Genomic DNA, 20521 nt, shown 5'->3' with positions numbered 1-20521 from the left:
AGAGGTGATTGGTTCATTGTTGTACTGCATTAATGAACACTTCCACCTGTCCATCTTTCCGATTATAGATTTGTGATCTACTGTACAAAACAAAGACTTGTACAATGTTTCATTTCCCTAATCTCTTTTTGATTGTAAACTGTAGTGAACAAGGCTCTCTCACCTTCTGCCTAATAGTTACAGGATTTGTAATCACATGTTTTACCTGACTGTACAGTGCTGCAGAACGTGCTGGCACTACATAAAATACATTTTTAATTTCAAGTTCATTAATGGATAAAGAATTTGCCTTCCTCTTAATTCTTATCAACAGTTATAAGTACTGTATACAATTGTTACATAGACAATCCCTGCCCCCTTGTACCTCTGGTTCCAACTCCCCTGTATGTATCATCCTATGCAGATTAGTGGAGTGCAATAATGGCTTCCAGCATAAGACCATTTGCTATATGTGGCTATCATACTGCTACTCTGTATATAACATAACCAATAATATGGTAATATATGGTAGTGGTTTGAGAATTACTAGACCTTTTGCACAGAGGAAGACATCAGAGAGAACAGCATCCGAAGAAGGAATTTGTCACCAATGGCTAGCATGGCTTTATGGTGCTCTGGGTTGGCAGCAATGTTTCCCAATGAGGCACAGCTGTAATACTGCAAAAAACAATTGGATAATAAGAACATGCTCAAATCGATTACACAACACTAATACCAAATGCTGCGCTGAGTTGTACAGTTTCCAGATTCCTGTTTCACCATACTAGAAGCCTAAAATCGTCTATTTCTTTATTTTGATCAGGTTTTGGGTAAAACAACGTCTGGTATATATAACATACTGTAGCATACTGTAAAAATAAAAACAATGTACAGTGCAGCAGTCATGGAATTATAATAAAAGCAAAGTGATGTATCTCATTATTTTAGATTAAAAAAAAAGGAAGAAAAAAAAAGTATAAATAAGATATTAATAAAAACACAAACAAAACTCCTTTATTAAACATTTGTAACACTGTGATAAATAGAATCATGATGAGACAATTGTCTGTGTTAGATTATGTAGCCTAGCTACCACTGATTTGGAGACAATCTGTAGCATTACAATTCTAAATACAGAGTTCCTGGTGTTATTTTTGGTTGTACTGCATCATGGTCATCATGTGGTATTAAACACGGGATACATACCCTTGCAGCCTTACACCCCCCCCCCCCCCACCCCCCTTCCCCGCAGTATAAACCTAACCTCTCAGCCACCTTTACCACTGACGGGTCGCAGCAGACCTCAATCGGGATTCCGGCGTTTGGAATCCCATCGCCGGCATTTCGATTCATGTCAGGATGCTGGTGCTCCGAGCAGCGTCTGGATTCAGTTGTCGGCATTCTGACTGCCGAGATGCCTTAAACACAGTACTAAACTGATGGTGCTTTGTTGATTATAGCCCTTTCAAAATACAGCTTCTCTTACAATTGTATAATAAAATATTCGTTTTTTGCCTCTTGCATATTAATATTTTTACTCCTGTAGCAAGTCTAAATAGCATACTCTAAAACTGTCCCTAATTTGAGGGGTTTGTCTCGACTTGTAGACCCGGAAAAGGCTGCGGCATAGGGTCTAATTCAGCATGGATCGTAGATGTGCGATTTTTCCATTACTCTGACATGTGCAGGGATACCCAGCAAAGCGCAAGTCCACCCCGCATATCGCATCCAGCACATATGCAAAAGCATCCAGCACATATGTGAAAGCATCGCACGCGGCGATGCTTTCACATGTTTAGGGTAGCCCTCTGCCTACACAGCATAGCTGCGAGGGCAGGCGGCTAACCGCCAGTTTTCGGGTCGCAGCGGCTGCATGTGTTGTCACGCAGCAGCGTTCCATGCTGAATTAGGTCCATAATACACATACTTAGAGGTAAATATAATCGAGTGTGGGTTGCCGGTGGTGTGGGACTTCTGGCAAGAATGCCCATTTTTTTAAAGTGACAATCATTTACTAGGCAAAACCAGGTTAGTTTTGCCTTGTAAATAATTGTCACTTTAAAAATATGGGCATTTTCGCCAGAAGTCCCACACCTCCGGCAATCTATAACCTATCATGTTTACCCCTTGGTTTGGTGGAACTGGATGGCTCATGAGTGGGGATTAATTGGTTATTTTCAAATGTTGAGAAATGTACAATAAGTCTGCGCAAAGAAAAACTTTGTGTGTATCTATACACATCTTATCCTTTAAGTAACTAAAGGCAGTTTTCTCATTCTCACATCCAAAAACTCCCCCCCCCCCCCCCAAAAAAAAAAAAAAGATTAATGAAGGGGATTTAAACTATGTCTAAATCATCACTAAGAAACATTATCACTATCCACTCTGCCCATTTATCTTCTAAGAAAGTGAAGATGCTTTTATGGGAAGGAAAAAAAAAAAGTAATATGCTGTAAAAAACAGAAATAGAAAAAAAGCATAAACACAGGGGATTTTAAGTAATGGACTTCACTATCACTGGATCACACTTGCATGAAGGAGGAGTCTACTTATACCAGATGCCGCCCGCTGCATTAACATATCTGAGCACCACTGCGGTTTACAAGTAAGATGCAATGATGCTCACTTCATCCAAATCTAAATCAGGCCCTTTGCTACAAGCTCAGCCAATCATCTTATTTACGGAGAAGAATGGGATTTTTTATTAGGTCAATAACAATCCTGACACCATAATGTCGACAGTTATATCAACAGGTAATAAGTCGGCATTCCCATGTTCACAATGTTGACATGTGAGATCATACATTCTGAGAATGTCAACATATGGTTTAGGCTGCCAGATGGGAGGGATAAGGCAAGCGTACTTTCCAGAATGCTGCTCTGTCAGATGACTCCACCAGAATTGACAGTTAACATAACCCAGAAGACGACGCTGGGAGCAAGTAAGTCACCACTGGCCGACATGTCAACATTTTATCTATCATATCTCCATAATATGAATATCAACATACACTGCAGCCTTTTTATGCCCTCCCTTAATCCAATATGTTTTGTCATACAAGATATCAATACAGGAGATTTAAATTAGTGACTACAATATGAATAGTGAACATGGCTATTAGCTTATTGAGCCATTTTATCCTTTAAAAAACGGTAGTGAAGAGACGTTTTCATTCTCTGAAACCAGTTTGCTGCAGCATGCAAGCTACCAAAAAAGTATCACTGCTGTGTATTTGAATTAGGTACTATACTAGGTGCTAACATTTATATATTGAATTCAGATAAATCCACAATTCTCCTCAAGCAACATAAAGGTTACAAAATTGTTCCAAGGGAAACTGAACCTGTTTGTTGATTTGTTATGATACAAACAAAATATGCAGGTGATGAAAGGAATGTGTGTCAAACAGGATACTTGTAAGTAGAAGCAATTAAAATTATTTTTATTTTTTTTTCTAAAAAATTTTTTTGGGGGGGTGCACATCTATGTGGGTTTGTACATATTACAAGGATCATTATAAAGAACTTTCATTTTTTTTGCCTGTGTATGGATGGCAGAAGGTGTCACCTGAGACAGAGATATATATACACTGCTCAAAAAAATAAAGGGAACACTTAAACAACACAATGTAACTCCAAGTCAATCACACTTCTGTGAAATCAAACTGTCCGCTTAGGAAGCAACACTGATTGACAATCAATTTCACATGCTGTTGTGCAAATGGAATAGACAACAGGTGGGAATTATAGGCAATTAGCAAGACACCCCCAATAAAGGAGTTGTTCTGCAAGTGGTGACCACAGACCACTTCTCAGCTCCTATCCTTTCTGGCTGATGTTTTGGTCACTTTTGAAAGCTGGAGGTGCTTTCACTCTAGTGGTAGCATGAGACAGAGTCTACAACCCAGACAAGTGGCTCAGGTAGTGCAGCTCATCCAGGATGGCCCATCAATGCGAGCTGTGGCAAGAAGGTTTGCTGTGTCTGTCAGCGTAGTGTCCAGAGCATGGAGGCGCTACCAGGAGACAGGCCAGTACATAAGGAGATGTGGAGGAGGGCAACAACCCAGCAGCAGGACCGCTACCTCCGCCTTTGTGCAAGGAGGAACAGGAGGAGCACTGCCAGAGCCCTGCAAAATGACCTCCAGCAAGCCACAAATGTGCATGTGTCTACTCAAACAATCAGAAACAGACTCCATGAGGGTGGTATGAGGGCCCGACGTCCACAGGTGGGGGTTGTGCTTACAGCCCAACACCGTGCAGGACGTTTGGCATTTGCCAGAGAACACCAAGATTGGCAAATTCGCCACTGGCACCCTGTGCTCTTCACAGATGAAAGCAGGTTCTCACTGAGCACATGTGACAGACGTGACAGAGTCTGGAGACGCCAAGGAGAACGTTCTGCTGCCTGCAACATCCTCCAGCATGACCGGTTTGGCAGTGGGTCAGTAATGGTGTGGCGTGGCATTTCTTTGGGGGGCCGCACAGCCCTCCATGTGCTCGCCAGAGGTAGCCTGACTGCCATTAGGTACCAAGATGAGATCCTCAGACCCCTTGTGAGACCATATGCTGCTGCGGTTGGCCCTGGGTTCCTCCTAATGCAAGACAATGCTAGACCTCATGTGGCTGGAGTGTCAGCAGTTCCTGCAAGACGAAGGCATTGATGCTATGGACTGGCCCGCCCATTCCCCAGACCTGAATCTAATTGAGCACATCTGGGACATCATGTCTCGCTCCATCCACCAATGCCACGTTGTACCACAGACTGTCCAGGAGTTGGCGGATGCTTTAGTCCAGGTCTGGGAGGAGATCCCTCAGGAGACCATCCGCCACCTCATCAGGAGCATGCCCAGGCGTTGTAGGGAGGTCATACAGGCACATGGAGGCCACACACACTACTGAGCCTCATTTTGACTTGTTTTAAGGACATTACATCAAAGTTGGATCAGCCTGTAGTGTGTTTTTCCACTTTAATTTTGAGTGTGACTCCAAATCCAGACCTCCATGGGTTAATAAATTTGATTTCCATTGATAATTTTTGTGTGATTTTGTTGTCAGCACATTCAACTATGTAAAGAACAAAGTATTTAATAAGAATATTTCATTCATTCAGATCTAGGATGTGTTATTTTAGTGTTCTTTTTTTGAGCAGTATGTGTGTGTGTGTGTGTGTGTGTGTGTGTGTGTGTGTGTGTGTGTGTGTGTGTGTGTGTGTGTGTGTGTGTGTGTGTCCTCAGTATCACAGTGCACAGCAGCAGTGTTACTTACATACAGTCACACTTTCGCGGCACTCAGGAAAAACGTCAGTAAGGCAGGTTTGCCGTTTGACCAGGAGACCTGCCTTACTGTCGTTTTTTTCCTGAGTGCCGCAGAAGTGTGACTGTATGTATATTTTGACCACCAACCTGTCTGTAAAATCACCCTATAGCTCACACCGCAATGTGAGGGTGATATTCTTGTTCATCAACCAGTGTGAGGTGTGTGTATGGAAAAACTTGGTTGACACATCTATGCTTTTAGAAGAATCTTGTTATGTTTAATGGAATTGATAAAAATATTTTTACTAAAAAAAAATTCTGGGTGATACGTATTTTTGGGCGAGAGGGTATACTTCCAGGCTACAAGTGGGAAGAACCCCAAAAAAGGTAAGGACTTTTGGAAAATACTTCTGAATGAAGAAACTGAATTGAGACTCTCTCAAACAGCATAAAAAATGAGCGCACTCTGGACTTTTTTGTTTGTATCTATTTTTTAAGTTCCCACTAACAGGGGTTCCTCCAGTGGTGCTATTTCAGCGCAAAATTTTATATTATATATACATACACACACACACACACACACACACACACACTTGTAATAAGGCGGTACCGGGAGTCTTGTTTGATCCTGATGAAGGGGCGCATATCCCCGAAACGTTGGAAAAACCCTCTAGTTTATTTGTGGTGTTGACAAGACTCTGAGTGCCGCCTTTTACAAGCTTGCATAACGGGGGTTAATTCCCGGGAGGAAGGCACCTGAGCAGTATGAATGTAATACCATGGAGAGATGATATACATTTTACATATTATGGGCTAAACAAACCTAAAGCTGAGTTACATACAGCAATATACAAGTACTCTGACTTTCTGTCTCCCATCTGGGTTTAAAAGTGAATCTCTTGTCTCTTGTGGCAAGAAAAAAAGAAAATAGTTTAACCACAAACTACACAACATGTATCAAAGTGTACAGCAAGGAACAGTAAGCATGCAGTAAGACTTGCATTTTCACATACTATGATTTTATAGCAATCAGGGTGGATTCATCTAACACAAACTCATTATAGCATACATTAGGCCTGCTTTATTAGAACTGTGTGGTAAACAAAATTCCTGATATAATCTCGGAAATTGTCCATACAGATTGACAACTATGCAATAAGTAACTGCATATTATGCTATATACTTCCTTAGCTTTTGGGCAGCTCAAAACTGCATTATATCAGATTTTCGCAGAGAAGCCTTTACAGGCATCTATTGTTTACATGCAAACCCGTGGTCTCCTCAACATGAGACATACCTCGTCTCAGCACTGTGTCATGTGTTCCTCAGCAGGGGAAAGTAGAGACGGGGCGAGGAAGAATTTTATGCTTTAGCTGCTTAGGGTGGATGCAGTTATGTGCCCATTTAGGGAGCATGCACTGTAGTTGGGGGTTTGCCTATAATGCAGACTCACACAGTAGAATGCTTAGACCCCTCCCTGCTTCTTAGTGACACAAACCATCATAATTACAGAAGAGTGGCGATTATCTAAGTTTACTAGCATATACAGGTTATATGATTTTCTCAATATATTCGTACTCTTTAACTACCAAACTCAATATAATGTAAAAAAGAAAAAAGAAAAGGAGATGCACCAAGCACTACTGTTCAGTCAGTCCCCCAAAATAGTAGTGAGCATCAAAATAATTATATTATATATATATATATATACACACACATATATATATATATATATACATACATACATACATACATACATACATACATACATATACACACACACACACACACACACACACACACACACACACACACACACACAAGGACATTCACAGAGTTGTCCTGAAGCCACTCCTTTGATATCTTGGCTGTGTGCTTAGGGTCGTTGTCCTGCTGAAAGATGAACAGTTGCCCCAGTCTGAGGTCAAGAGCGCTCTGGAGCAGGTTTGCATCCAAGATGTCTTTGTATGTTGCTGCATTCATCTTTCCCTCTATCCTGACTAGTTTGCCAGTTCCTGCCGCTGAAAAACCATCCCCACATCATGATGCTGCCACCACCATGCTTCACTGTAGGGATGGTATTTGCCTGGTGATGAGCGGTGCCTGGTTTGCTCCAAACATGATGCCTGGCATTCAATCTTTGTCTCATTGGACCAGAGAATTCAGGTGCATTTTGGCAAACTCCAGGCGGGCTGCCATGTGCTTTTTACTAAGGAGTGGCTTCCGTCTGGCCACTCTACCATACAGGCCTGATTGCTGGATTGCTGCAGAGATGGTTGTCCTTCTGAAAGGTTCTCCTCCCTCCACAGAGGAATGCTGTAGCTCTGATAGAATTACCATCGGGTTCTTTGTCACCTCTCCGACTAGGACCCTTCTCCCCTGATCACTAAGTTTAGATGGCCAGCTCTAGGAAGAGTCCTGGTGGTTCTGCACTTATTCCATTTACGGATGATGGAGGCCACTGTGCTCATTGGTACCTTTAAAGCAGCAGATATTTTTCTGTGCCCTTCCCCAGATTTGTTCCTTGAGACTATCCTGTCTCGGAGGTTTACAGACAATTCCTTTGACTTTATTCTTGGTTTGTGCTCAGAAATGCACTGTCAAGTGTGGGACCTTATATAGACAGGTGTGTGCCTTTCCAAATCATGTCCAATCAACTGAATTTATCACAGGTAGACTCCAATTAAGATGTAGGAACATCAAGGATGATCAGTGGAAGCAGGATGCACCTTAGCTCAATTCTGAGCTTCATGGCAAAGGCTGTAAATACTTATGTACATGTGATTTCTTCATTTTTTTATTTTAATAAATTTGCAAAAATCTCAAAAAGACTTTTTTTCACGTTGTCATTATGGGGTATTGTGTATAGAATATTCAGGTAAAAAAAGAATTTATTCCATTTTAGAATAAGGCTGTAACATAACAAAATGTGGAAAAAGTGAAGCACTGTGAATACATTCCGGATGCACGATCATACAGTATAAACACTACCGTTCAAAAGTTTGGAGTCACCCAATTTTGTGTTTTCCATGGAAACTCACTTTTACCTATCAAATAAATGAGTTGTAAAAATGAATAGAACATATAGTCAAGACATTGCCAAGGTTAGAAATATTGATTTTTATTTGAAATAATAATTTTGTCCTTCAAACTTTGCTTTCGTCAAACAATGCTCACTATGCAATAATTACAGCATTGCAGACCTTTGGCAATCTAGCTGTTAATTTGTTGAGGTAATCTGAAGAAATTTCCCCCACGCTTACTGAAGCACCTCCCACAAGTTGGATTGGCTTGATGGGCACTTCTTGCATTCCATACGGTCAAGCTGCTCCCACAACAGCTCTGGTGACTGCACTGGCCACTCCATTACAGATATAGTACCAGCTGCTTGCTTCTTCCCTAAATAGTTCTTGCATAATTTGGAGGTGTGCTTTGGGTCATTGTCCTGTTGTAGGAGGAAATTGGCTCCAATCAAGCGCTGTCCACAGGGTTTGGCATGGCGTTGCAAAATTGAGTGATGGCCTTCCTTATTCAAAATCCCTTTTACCTTGTACAAATCTCCCACTTTACCAGCACCAAAGCAGTCCCAGACCATCACATTACCTCCACCATGCTTGACAGATGGCGTCAGGCACTCTTCCAGCATCTTTTCACTTGTTCTGCATCTCACAAATGTTCTTCTGTGTGATCCAAACACCTCAAACTTCGATTCGTCTGTCCATAACACTTTTTTCCAATCTTCATCTGTCCAATGTCTGTGTTCTTTTGCCCATATTAATCTTTTCCTTTTATTGGCCAGTCTCAGATATGGCTTTTTCTTTGCCACTCTGCCTAGAAGGCCAGCATCCTGGAGTCACCTCTCCACTTTAGACATGGACACTGGTGTTTTGCAGGTACCATTTAATGAAGCTGCCAGTTGAGGACCTGTGTGGCATCTATTTCTCAAACTAGAGACTCTAATGTAATTGTCGTCTTGCTCAGTTGTGCACCGGGGCCTCCCACTTCTCTATCTACTCTGGTTAGAGTCGGTTTGTGCTGTTCTCTGAATGGAGTAGTACACACCATTGTAGGAAATGTTCAGTTTCTTGCCAATTTCTCGCATGGAATAGCCCTCATTTCTAAGAACAAGAATAGACTGTCAAGTTTCACATGAAAGTTCTCTTTTCCTTGCCATTTTGAGAGTATAATCGAACCCACAAATTTGATGCTCCAGATACTCAACTAGCTCAAAGGAAGGCTAGTTTTATGGGTGTGGATCATTAGATCGACAATGTTTAGGTCGACAGTCACTAGGTCGACAGGGTTGGAAGGTCGACAGGGTTTCTAGGTCGACAGGAGTTTTTTTGTTTTGTTTTTTTGTGTCGTTTTCTTCGTAGAGTGACCGGGAACCCCAATTAGTGCACAGTGTCCCCTCGCATGGCTCGCATCGCTCGCAATGCTTCAGGCAATTACTTTTCCAATCGTAGTCCATGAGGATCATTAAGTATGAAAAAGAAGAAACAAGAAGAAAAAAAGCCCTCATGTCGACCTTTCGGCCTGTCAACCTAGCACATGTCGACCTAGAAACCCTTTCGACCTTCCAACACTGTCGACCTAGAGACTGTCAACCTATAGTGGTCGACCTAAACATTGTCGACTTAGACAGTGTCGATATTCAGACCCGATCCCTAGTTTTATAGCTTCTCTAACGAGCAAACCCGTTTTCAGCTGTGCTAACATAATTGCACAAGGGTTTTCAAGTGTTTTCTAATCATCCATTAGTCCTCTAACGTGATTAGCAAACACAATGTACCATTAGAACACTGGAGTGATGGTTGCTGGAAATGGGCCTCTATACACCTATGTAGATATTCCTTTAAAAACCAGACATCTGCAACTAGTATAGTCATTTACCACATTAAAAATGAATAGAGTGTATTTCTGATTAATTTAATGTTATCTTCATTGGAAAAAAAAACAGAGACATTTTTAAGTGACCCCAAACTTTTGAACGGTATTGTATACATCTCCTCTGGACTCACTTCTGTAATTAAGTTGTGGATTAGAGTCTGACCTTCTACATCCGAGACTTATCCCAGCTTGATATACCACCACAAAACAAGGATCCAATCTTGGGCGGGATGACCTTTCACTAAAAAGAACCCCAACAATTGTTGCAATATTGCTGGACTATCATATGTTCTTCCCACATGAAGTGCTTTACTATTGACGGAGATACTGATCATCTTTGTAGGTGATAATAGGGCCAGGCTTCCAATAACATCTGCTGTGCTTATATCCAAACAATAACTGGGACTTGTGTTACTGAGAAAACAGGATTTTATATATAATAATAGAAGTATAATTTGACTACAGCGTTGTCAGATTTCCTTTGTTTGTTGTGCACACACCTTAATTCTTTCACAACATGCAATAAAGTACAAAGAGCAACAATATCCAGAACTCAGCGGCAATGATGTGGATACAACTTGTAATGCTATTTATATCAAGTTTCCAACATAAAATGCACCACACACTGGGGATGACTGGCAAGCAGAATAAAAATAATCTTATTTTTCAGGGCTGTTTTAAAAAAATCATACAGATATTTAACACACTACAATTAACATAGTTTTCTACACACATTTGTATATATTAATTTAGTTTAGTTTAGTATGGAAATGACCAGTGCTGCAAGTGTAGCAGTACGGGGCGATACGGCATACCAGTAAGAAATTCCCAGCCGGTACGCCGTACCGCCAAGCCGTCACCTTGCAGACACCGTGTGTTGGAGAGAGGAGAGCGCAGCATGCACTTCTCCTCTCCTGCCTGACCAACTCAAGTCCCGAGTCCGCGGTTCGTGAGCACATCAGAGCTCATGGACCGGCAGCCAATCAGGAGCCGCCGCTGCCGGCCCGGAGGCCCCCGATTGGCTCGCGGACTGGCGCCAGTTTTAATATACAGGATAATGCCGCCGGAGGACGCGGAGACCAGACTGAGAGCAGGAGGAGCGCGTGCTGCGCTCTCCTCTCCCTAGCAGCAGGTCAGCAGCAGAAGACAGTGCCAGCCCCAGGCAGCAGCAAAAATGGTGAGTTGCACTGCTGGGGTCTATCTGGCACTAGAGGCATATCTTGCACTGTGGGGACATGTGTATCTGGCACTGTGGGGGCATATCTGGCGCTGTGGGGGCAAAGTGTATCTGGAGCTGTGGGGCAATGTGTATCTGGCGCTGTGGGGGCATATATGGCACTACTGGGGGCATTTGTGCATCTGGCGCCATGGTGCATTTGTGAATCTGGCACGGTGGGGTCATATCTGGCACGGTGTGGGGGAACGTGTATCTGGCGCTCTGGGGGGGGCGTAACGTGTATCTGGCACTCGGGGGAGGGGGCATGTGTATCTGGCACTCGGGGGGGGGGCGTGTATCTGGCAGTCTGGGGAGGGGTACGTGTATCTGGCACTCTGGGGGGAGGGCACTTGTATCTGGCACTCTGGGGGGAGGGCACTTGTATCTGGCACTCTGGGGGGAGGGCACTTGTATCTGGCACTCTGGGGGGAGGGCACTTGTATCTGGCACTCTGGGGGGAGGGCACTTGTATCTGGCACTCTGGGGGGGGGGGGGCACTTGTATCTGGCATTGTGGGGGCATATCTGGCACCGTGGGTGCATGTGTGCATCTGGCACCGTGGGGCATTTGTGCATCTGGCACCGTAGGAGCATATCTGGAACTGTGGGGGCATATGTTTACCTGGCACTATTAGGGTCATATGTGTATCTGGCGCTCCCCCCCCCAATGTGTATCACGCCCCATTTTAAAATTTGCCATGCCCCATGTGGCATTTGGCCACACCCATTTTTGGGCACGCACACAGTACCTATATGACATTTTTTTCTACTTGCACCACTGGAAATCACACAGGATTATGGGGAATATTTACTTTTCATCTGCTTGTCAAAACCGCTGATCAGACATTTAGCATTAATTCCTGTTGCTGGAATTAATTATAATGATCAATGGTTTTGAGTTTGACAGAGCTGATGGATAGTAACCAACTGAAACACAAAAAGTGAACTGGACACTATTAAATAAATAGATAAATATACCATTCAAGATACAGTGCTATTTTATGCTGCTTCCAATGTGAATTTATCTGAAACATGCAACACACAGATTATTAAAATATGTGCTCTGACGACAACTTATAAAACACGCCCTGCAATTTACTGATCACAACACACAGTAACACGTAAGGAAAAAACATTAAGACATCACCACATGTATTTGCAAAATATATTTTACTCCAGTAGGTTACTATAGGGAATATATATATATATATATATATATATATATATATATATATTTATTTATTAAATGTCAATTTAGATTGATTTTCATCATCTTAAAATCGATAAAAGTCGGTCTCAATTGACCTTTAGTAAGTATACCCCAAGGAGTAAATTAGATATCACTTATGCCAAACAGCCTAAAGGTTAAATAAGAAGCGTAACAAGAGAACAGTCCCAACGCAATACTCCCTGGAGGCGTCCAAGTGAATACAGTAATGATGCTTTAGCTCAACGTTGGTGAATAAAAATTACACTGTATAAATATGCCCAATCAAGGACTGTTTAAATCACTCACAGTAGTAATTAGAATATGCCCAGTATAAGCTAATAATGGATCAAATCATGTAAAAAGCTTCAAGAACCACAGGAGATGTACATGCAATATAAAAGTCTTTGATTTTTGTAGGTGTCACTTCAGGTTAATGGTCTAACAGACACACAGTCATACTTAGTACTGGTATTTAACTTGAATGCCTGCAATAAACTTACAACCCAAGCTAGCTCAATAAGCCAACATCAAGGCATCGGGCTGATACAAGAATTAAAGACTGTTTTATATTGCATGGAAAGTTATGATTTTTACATCATACAAACAATTATAACATGCAGCAAATCTCCTATTATGCAGCTCTAAGAAGTTTACCAGAGATGGACAAGTGGCCAAGTCATCAGAGAAGTGGCTGAATAAATGCAAATCATTACAAAGCATATACTTTTTGTTAAACAAAGTATCTTTCAGACATGAACCCAGATTTTATTCATCAGAAGGAATTCTGAAGAACTCAGGACAACTTTAAAATGAATGTTTCAATGTAATGAATGACAGTAAACAAAGACGGTACTCAAAATTCTCTGGTCCATGGTCCCCTTCACACAGGATATAGCTTTTTGGAACAGGCATAGACACCACTTGGTGCTAGCGCCACTCCAAGATGTTTTTGAGTGGTACCCACAAGTTGAGTCCATCTTCATCTATGTGCTGTGCACTGCTCCTCTCTACTGCTCTACCTCCTTTGCCTCATAAAACCTTTTCAGCACACTACACCCTCTTCAAACCGGAGAACCAAAGCGTGGCCTGCATGCTAAGTGAAATCTGGGTCTCTGCTGAGGGAACCCTGCCACAGTTAGTACTGCTCAGTCAAATATTAAATAGAGTGAATAAAAAAACAGATGCATGTCTTCATCTCTAGATTATAAATTATCAACCTAACCTGGGCAAACTAGCTACTAAAATGGAGGAACAGGGAAGCCATAAACATTTTTATTGGAATATGTTTGTATATGTTGCAATGGTGGTGGAGATTATAACATGTTATTTTGCTTGTAATGCTCAATGTCTTGTCCCCAAAGGAAAGACAAAAAACACTACTGTGCAGAGGCGGAACTACCGGCAGTGCAAGCAGTGCGTTGCACTGGGGCCCGCCTCTGTCCAGGGGCCCAAGCATGTAATGAGTCAAACTGACTCATTACATGCCGCTGTGCGCTGCAGGCAACCGCTGCCCGCAGCGCACAGCCGCCCGGAGAGGAGAGGAGCAGCGACACGGACGGGGGAAGGAGGAGGAGGGAGGTGAAGGAGGGAGCCGCAGCAGCGCTTTGTTACTGGTGGAGGCGCTGCTGCTGCTGCCCCTCTGCTTCACTATAGGCTGTCTTCCGAGAACAGCCTATAGGGAAGCAGAGGGGCAGCAGCAGCAGCGCCTCCACCAGTAACAAAGCGCTGCTGCGGCTCCCTTCTTCACCTCCGTCCTCCACCTCCTCTACTGCCCGGGAATCGTCTGACGCGGCTGCACCGAGGAGCCTGAGCCGGCGGAGAGGGTAAGTATAATTCTTCTTTCTTTCTTTTTCTTTCTTTCTTTTTCTTTTTTCTTGTGCCTGCCTGCCGCTATGTGTAAAAATGGGGGACTGCCTGCCGCTATGTGTAAAAAGGGGAATCAGCCTGCCGCTATGTGTAAAAATGGGGGACTGCCTGCCGCTATGTGTAAAAAGGGGTAATCTGCCTGCCGCTATGTGTAAAAAGGGGTAATCTGCCTGCCGCAATGTGTAAAAATGGGGAAACTGCCTGCCGTAATGTGTAAAAATGGGGACGCTGTCTGCCGTAATGTGTAACAAGGGCACGCTGTCTGCCGTAATGTGTAAAAAGGGGACGCTGTCTGCAGTTATGTGTAAAAGGGGGATGCTGTCTGCCGTTATGTGTAAAAAGGGGATGCTGTCTGCCGTTATGTGTAAAAAGGGGATGCTGTCTGCCGTAATGTGTAACAAGGGCACGCTGTCTGCCGTTATGTGTAAAAAGTGTACGCTGTCTGCCGCTATGTGTAACTAGGGCACGCGGTCTGCCGTTATGTGTAAAAAGGGCACGCTGTCTGCCGTTATGTGTAAAAAGGGCACGCTGTCTGCCGTTATGTGTAAAAAGGGCACGCTGTCTGCCGTAATGTGTAAAAAGGGGGAATCAGCCTGCCGCAATGTGTAAAAAGGGGGGACTGCCTGACGTAATGTGTAAAAAGGGGGAATCAGCCTGCCGCAATGTGTAAAAATGGGGGACTGCCTGCCGCTATGTGTAAAAAGGGGTAATCTGCCTGCCGCTATGTGTAAAAAGGGGTAATCTGCCTGCCGCAATGTGTAAAAATGGGGAAACTGCCTGCCGTAATGTGTAAAAATGGGGACGCTGTCTGCCGTAATGTGTAACAAGGGCACGCTGTCTGCCGTAATGTGTAAAAAGGGGACGCTGTCTGCCGTTATGTGTAAAATAAGATTTTACTCACCGGTAAATCTATTTCTCGTAGTCCGTAGTGGATGCTGGGAACTCCGTAAGGACCATGGGGAATAGCGGGCTCCGAAGGAGGCTGGGCACTCTAGAAAGATTTATGACTACCTGGTGTGCACTGGCTCCTCCCACTATGACCCTCCTCCAAGCCTCAGTTAGGACACTGTGCCCGGACGAGCTGACATAATAAGGAAGGATTTTGAATCCCGGGTAAGACTCATACCAGCCACACCAATCACACCGTACAACTCGTGATACTATATCCAGTTTGACAGTATGAAAACAACTGAGCCTCTCAACAGATGGCTCAACAATAACCCTTTAGTTAGCAATAACTATTTACAAGTATTGCAGACAATCCGCACTTGGGATGGGCGCCCAGCATCCACTACGGACTACGAGAAATAGATTTACCGGTGAGTAAAATCTTATTTTCTCTGACGTCCTAGTGGATGCTGGGAACTCCGTAAGGACCATGGGGATTATACCAAAGCTCCCAAACGGGCGGGAGAGTGCGGATGACTCTGCAGCACCGAATGAGAGAACTCAAGGTCCTCCTCAGCCAGGGTATCAAATTTGTAGAATTTTGCAAACGTGTTTGCCCCTGACCAAGTAACAGCTCGGCAAAGTTGTAAAGCCGAGACCCCTCGGGCAGCCGCCCAAGATGAGCCCACCTTCCCTGTGGAATGGGCTTTCACTGATTTAGGATGCGGCAGTCCAGCCGCAGAATGCGCCTGCTGAATCGTGTCACAGATCCAGCGAGCGATAGTCTGCTTAGAAGCAGGAGCACCCAGCCTGTTGGGTGCATACAGGATAAATAGCGAGTCAATTTTCCTGACTCTAGCCGTCCTGGAAACATAATTTTTCAAGGCCCTGACTACGTCCAGTAACTTGGAATCCTCCAAGTCCCTAGCAGCCGCAGGCACCACAATAGGTTGGTTCAAGTGAAAAACTGATACCACCTTAAGGAGAAACTGGGGACGAGTCCTCAATTCTGCCCTATCCATATGGAAAATCAGATAAGGACTTTTATATGACAAAACCGCCAATTCTGATACACGCCTGGCCGAAACCAAGGCCAATAGCATGACCACTTTCAACGTGAGATATTTTAGATCCACGGTTTTTAGTGGTTCAAACCAATGTGATTTTAAGAAACTCAACACCACGTTGAGATCCCAAGGTGCCACTGGAGGCACACTGGGGGCTGAATATGCAGCACTCCTTTTACAATGTCTGAACTTCAGGTACTGAAGCTAATTTTTTCTGGAAGAAAATCGACAGAGCCGAGATCTGTATCTTAATGGAGCCTAATTTTAGGCCCATAGACACTCCTGCTTGTAGGAAATGCAGAAATCGACCTAGTTGAAATTCCTCTGTTTGGGCCTTTTTTGGCCTCACACCAAGCAACATATTTCCGCTATGCGGTGATAATGTTTTGCAGTAACATCTTTCCTGGCTTGAATCAGCGTAGGAATGACTTCCTCCGGAATGCCCTTTTCCTTTAGGACCCGGCGTTCAACCGCCATGCCATCAAAACGTAGCCGCGGTAAGTCTTGGAACAGACAGGGCCCCTGCTGCAGCAGGTCCTGTCTGAGCGGCAGAGGCCATGGGTCCTCTGATATATTTTCTTGAAGTTCTGGGTACCAGGCTCTTCTTGGCCAATCCGGAACCACGAGTATCGTTCTTACTCCTCGCCTTCTTATTATTCTCAGTACCTTTGGTATGAGAGGCAGAGGGGGGAACACATAAACCGACTGGTACACCCACGGTGTTACCAGAGCGTCCACAGCTATCGCCTGAAGGTCCCTTGACCTGGCGCAATATCTTTTATAGCTTTTTGTTGAGGCGGGACGCCTTCATGTCCACCTGTGGCCTTTCCCAATGGTGTACAATCCTTTGGAAGACTTCTGGATGAAGTCCCCACACTCTCGGGTGGAAGTCGTGTCTGCTGAGAAGATCTGCTTCCCAGTTGTCCACTCCGGGAATGAACACTGCTGACAGTACTAACACATGATTTTCCGCCCATCGGAGAATCCTTGTGGCTTCTGCCATCGCCATCCTGCTTCTTGTGCCGCCCTGTTGGTTTACATGGGCGACTGCCGTGATGTTGCCTGCTTGGATCAGGACCGGCTGGTTTTGAAGCAGAGGCCTTGCCTGACTCAGGGCATTGTAAATGGCCCTCTGTTCCAGAATATTTATGTAGGGAAGTCACCTGACTTGACCAAAGTCCCCGGAAGGTTCTTCCCTGTGTGACTGCCCCCCAGCCTCAAAGGCTGGCATCCATGGTCACTAGGACCTAGTCCTGTATGTCGAACCTGCGGCCCTCTTGAAGATGGGCACTCTGCAGCCACTACAGTAGAGATACCCTGGTCCTTGGAGACAGGGTTATCAGCCTAATGCATCTGAAGATGCGACCCGGACCACTTGTCTAACAGGTCCCCCTGAAAAGTTCTTGCATGGAACCTGCCGAATGGGATTGCTTCGTAGGAAGCTATCATTTTTCCCAGGACTCGCGTGCAATGATGCACCGATAACTGTTTTGGCTTCAGGAGGTCTCTGACTAGAGATGACAGCTCCTTGGCTTTCTCCTCCTGGAGAAACACTTATTTCTGGTCTGTGTCCAGAACCATCCCCAGGAACAGTAGACGTGTCGTAGGAACCAGCTATGACTCTGGACTGTTTAGAATCCAACCGTGCTGTTGTAGCACTTTCCAAAATAGTGCTACCCCGACTAGCAACTGCTCCTTGGACCTCGCCCTTATAAGGAGATTGTCCAAGTATGGGATAATTAAAAACTCCCCTTTTTCGAAGGAGTATCATCATTCCGGCCATTACCATGGTAACACCCTCGGTGCCATGTACAGTCCAAACGGCAGAGTCTGGACTTGGTAATGGTAATCCTGTACCACAAATCTGAGGTACTCCTGGCGAGGATAGTAAATAGGGACATGCAGGTAAGCATCCTTGATGTCCCGGGATACCATGTAATCCCCCTCGTCCAGGCTTGCAATAACCGCCCTGAGCGATTCCATCTTGAACTTGAATTTTTTATGTATGTGTTCAAGGATTTTAAATATAAAAAAGGGTCACACCGAACCATGCGGTTTCGGTACCCCAAACCGTGTGGAATAGTAACCCCGTCCTTGTTGGAGTAGGGGCACCTTAAGTATTACCTGCTGGGAATACAGCTTATTAATTGCCTCTAGCACAGCCTCCCTGCCTGAGGGAGTTGTCGGCAAGGCATATTTGAGGAAACGGCGGGGGGAAGACATATCGAATTCCAGCTTGTACCCCTGAAATACTACTTGAATGAAACAGGGATCCACCTGTGAGCGAGCCCACTGATCGCTGAAATTTTTGAGACGGCCCCCCACCGTACCTGGCTACACCTGTGGAGCCCCCGCGTCATGCTGTGGACTCAGAGGAAGCGAGAGAAGAATTATGATTCTGGGAACAGGCTGACTGGTGCAGCTTTTTCCCTCTTCCCTTGTCTCTGTACAGAAAGGAAGAGCCTTTGACCCGCTTGCTTTTCTGAAGCCGAAAGGACTGTACCTGATAATACAGTGCTTTCTTAGTCTGTGAGGAAAACTGAGGTAAAAATATTTCTTCCCAGCTGTTGCTGCGGATACGAGGTCCCAGAGACCATCCCCAAATAATTCCTCACCCTTATAAGGCAGAATCTCTATGCGCCTTTTAAGGTCAGCATCACCTGTCCAGTGACAGGTCTCTAATACCCTCCTGACAGAATGGACATTACATTCATTTTGGATGCCAGCCGGCAAAATATCCCTCTGTGCATCCCTCATATATAAGACGACGTCTTTAATATGTTCTCATGTTAGCAAACTAGTATGTTTGACAGGGTCACCGACCACGCTGCAGCAGCACGCTCTGCAGGTTTCAGTCTAGTACCTGAGTGTCTAAATACAGACTTCAGGATAGCCTCCTGCTTTTTATCAACAGGTACCTTCAAAGTGGCCGTTCCTAAAACGGCAGTGCCACCTATTTTGACAACCGTGTGAGCGCCTTATCCACCCTAGGGGATATCTCCCAGCGTAACTTATCCTCTGGCGGGAAAAGGTACGCCATCAGTAACTTTTTACAAATTACCAGTTTCTTATCAGGGGGAACCCACGCTTTTCACACACTTCATTCATTCATCTGATGGGGGAACAAAACACTGCCTGCTTTTTCTCCCCAAACATAAAAACCCATTTTTAGAGGTTAATGTCAGAAATGTGTAACACATTTTTTATTGCCGGGATCAAGTCACGGATGTTCCTAGTGGATTGTGTATATGTCTCAACCTTGTCGACACTGGAGTCAGACTCCGTGTCGACATCTGTGTCTGCCATCTGAATGAGCGGGCGTTTTTGAGCCCCTGATGGCCTTTGAGACGCCTGGGCAGGCACGGGCTGAGAAGCCGGCTGTCCCACAGCTGTTACGTCATCCACCCTTTTATGTAAGGAGTTGACACTGTCGGTTAATACCTTTTACCTAACCATCCACTCTGGTGTCGGCCCCACAGGGGGCGACATCACATTTATCGGCATCTGCTCCGTCACTATATAAGCCTCCTCCTCAAACATGTCGACACAGCTGTACCGACACACCGCACACACACAGGGAATGCTCTGACTGAGGACAGGACCCACAAAGCCCTTTGGGGAGACAGAGAGAGAGTATGCCAGCACACACCAGAGCGCTATATAATGTGGGGATTAACACTATAACTGAGTGAATTTTCCCCCATAGCTGCTTGTATATACAATATTGCGCCTAAATTTAGTGCCCCCCCCCTCTCTTTTTAACCCTTTGAGCCTGAAAACTACAGGGGAGAGCCAGGGAGCTTCCTTCCAGTGGATCTGTGAAGGAGAAATGGCGCCAGTGTGCTGCAGGAGATAGCTCCGCCCCTTTTCCGCGGTCTATTCTCCCGCTTTTTTTAGGATTCTGGCAGGGGTATTTTCCACATATATAGCCTCTAGGGCTATATATTGTGGTATTTTTGCCAGCCAAGGTGTTATAATTGCTTCTCAGGGCGCCCCCCCCCCCAGCGCCCTGCACCCTCAGTGACCGGAGTGTGAAGTGTGTGTGAGGAGCAATGGCGCACAGCTGCAGTGCTGTGCGCTACCTTGGAGAAGACTAATGTCTTCTGCCGCCGATTTTCCGGACCTCTTCTTGCTTCTGGCTCTGTAAGGGG

The 20521-nt window shown here is 44.6% G+C and overlaps 1 protein-coding gene across 1 annotated transcript in view; it reads right to left on the bottom strand.

Annotated features, from left to right (window-relative positions):
• The window catches only part of LOC134909951 (uncharacterized), a 145928-nt gene that overhangs the window by 62331 nt on the left and 63076 nt on the right, over positions 1–20521 (bottom strand). The window contains exon 7 of the mRNA XM_063917407.1: positions 532–657. Within this exon, the coding sequence (XP_063773477.1) occupies positions 532–657 (126 nt within the window). The remainder of the gene's footprint in view (positions 1–531; positions 658–20521) is intronic.

The sequence above is a fragment of the Pseudophryne corroboree genome, chromosome 4 (genome assembly GCF_028390025.1).
Source record: "Pseudophryne corroboree isolate aPseCor3 chromosome 4, aPseCor3.hap2, whole genome shotgun sequence".
NCBI lineage: Eukaryota > Metazoa > Chordata > Amphibia > Anura > Myobatrachidae > Pseudophryne > Pseudophryne corroboree.
The sequence above is the reverse complement of the archived record's forward strand: the minus strand, read 5'-3'. Positions and strand labels throughout refer to the sequence as shown.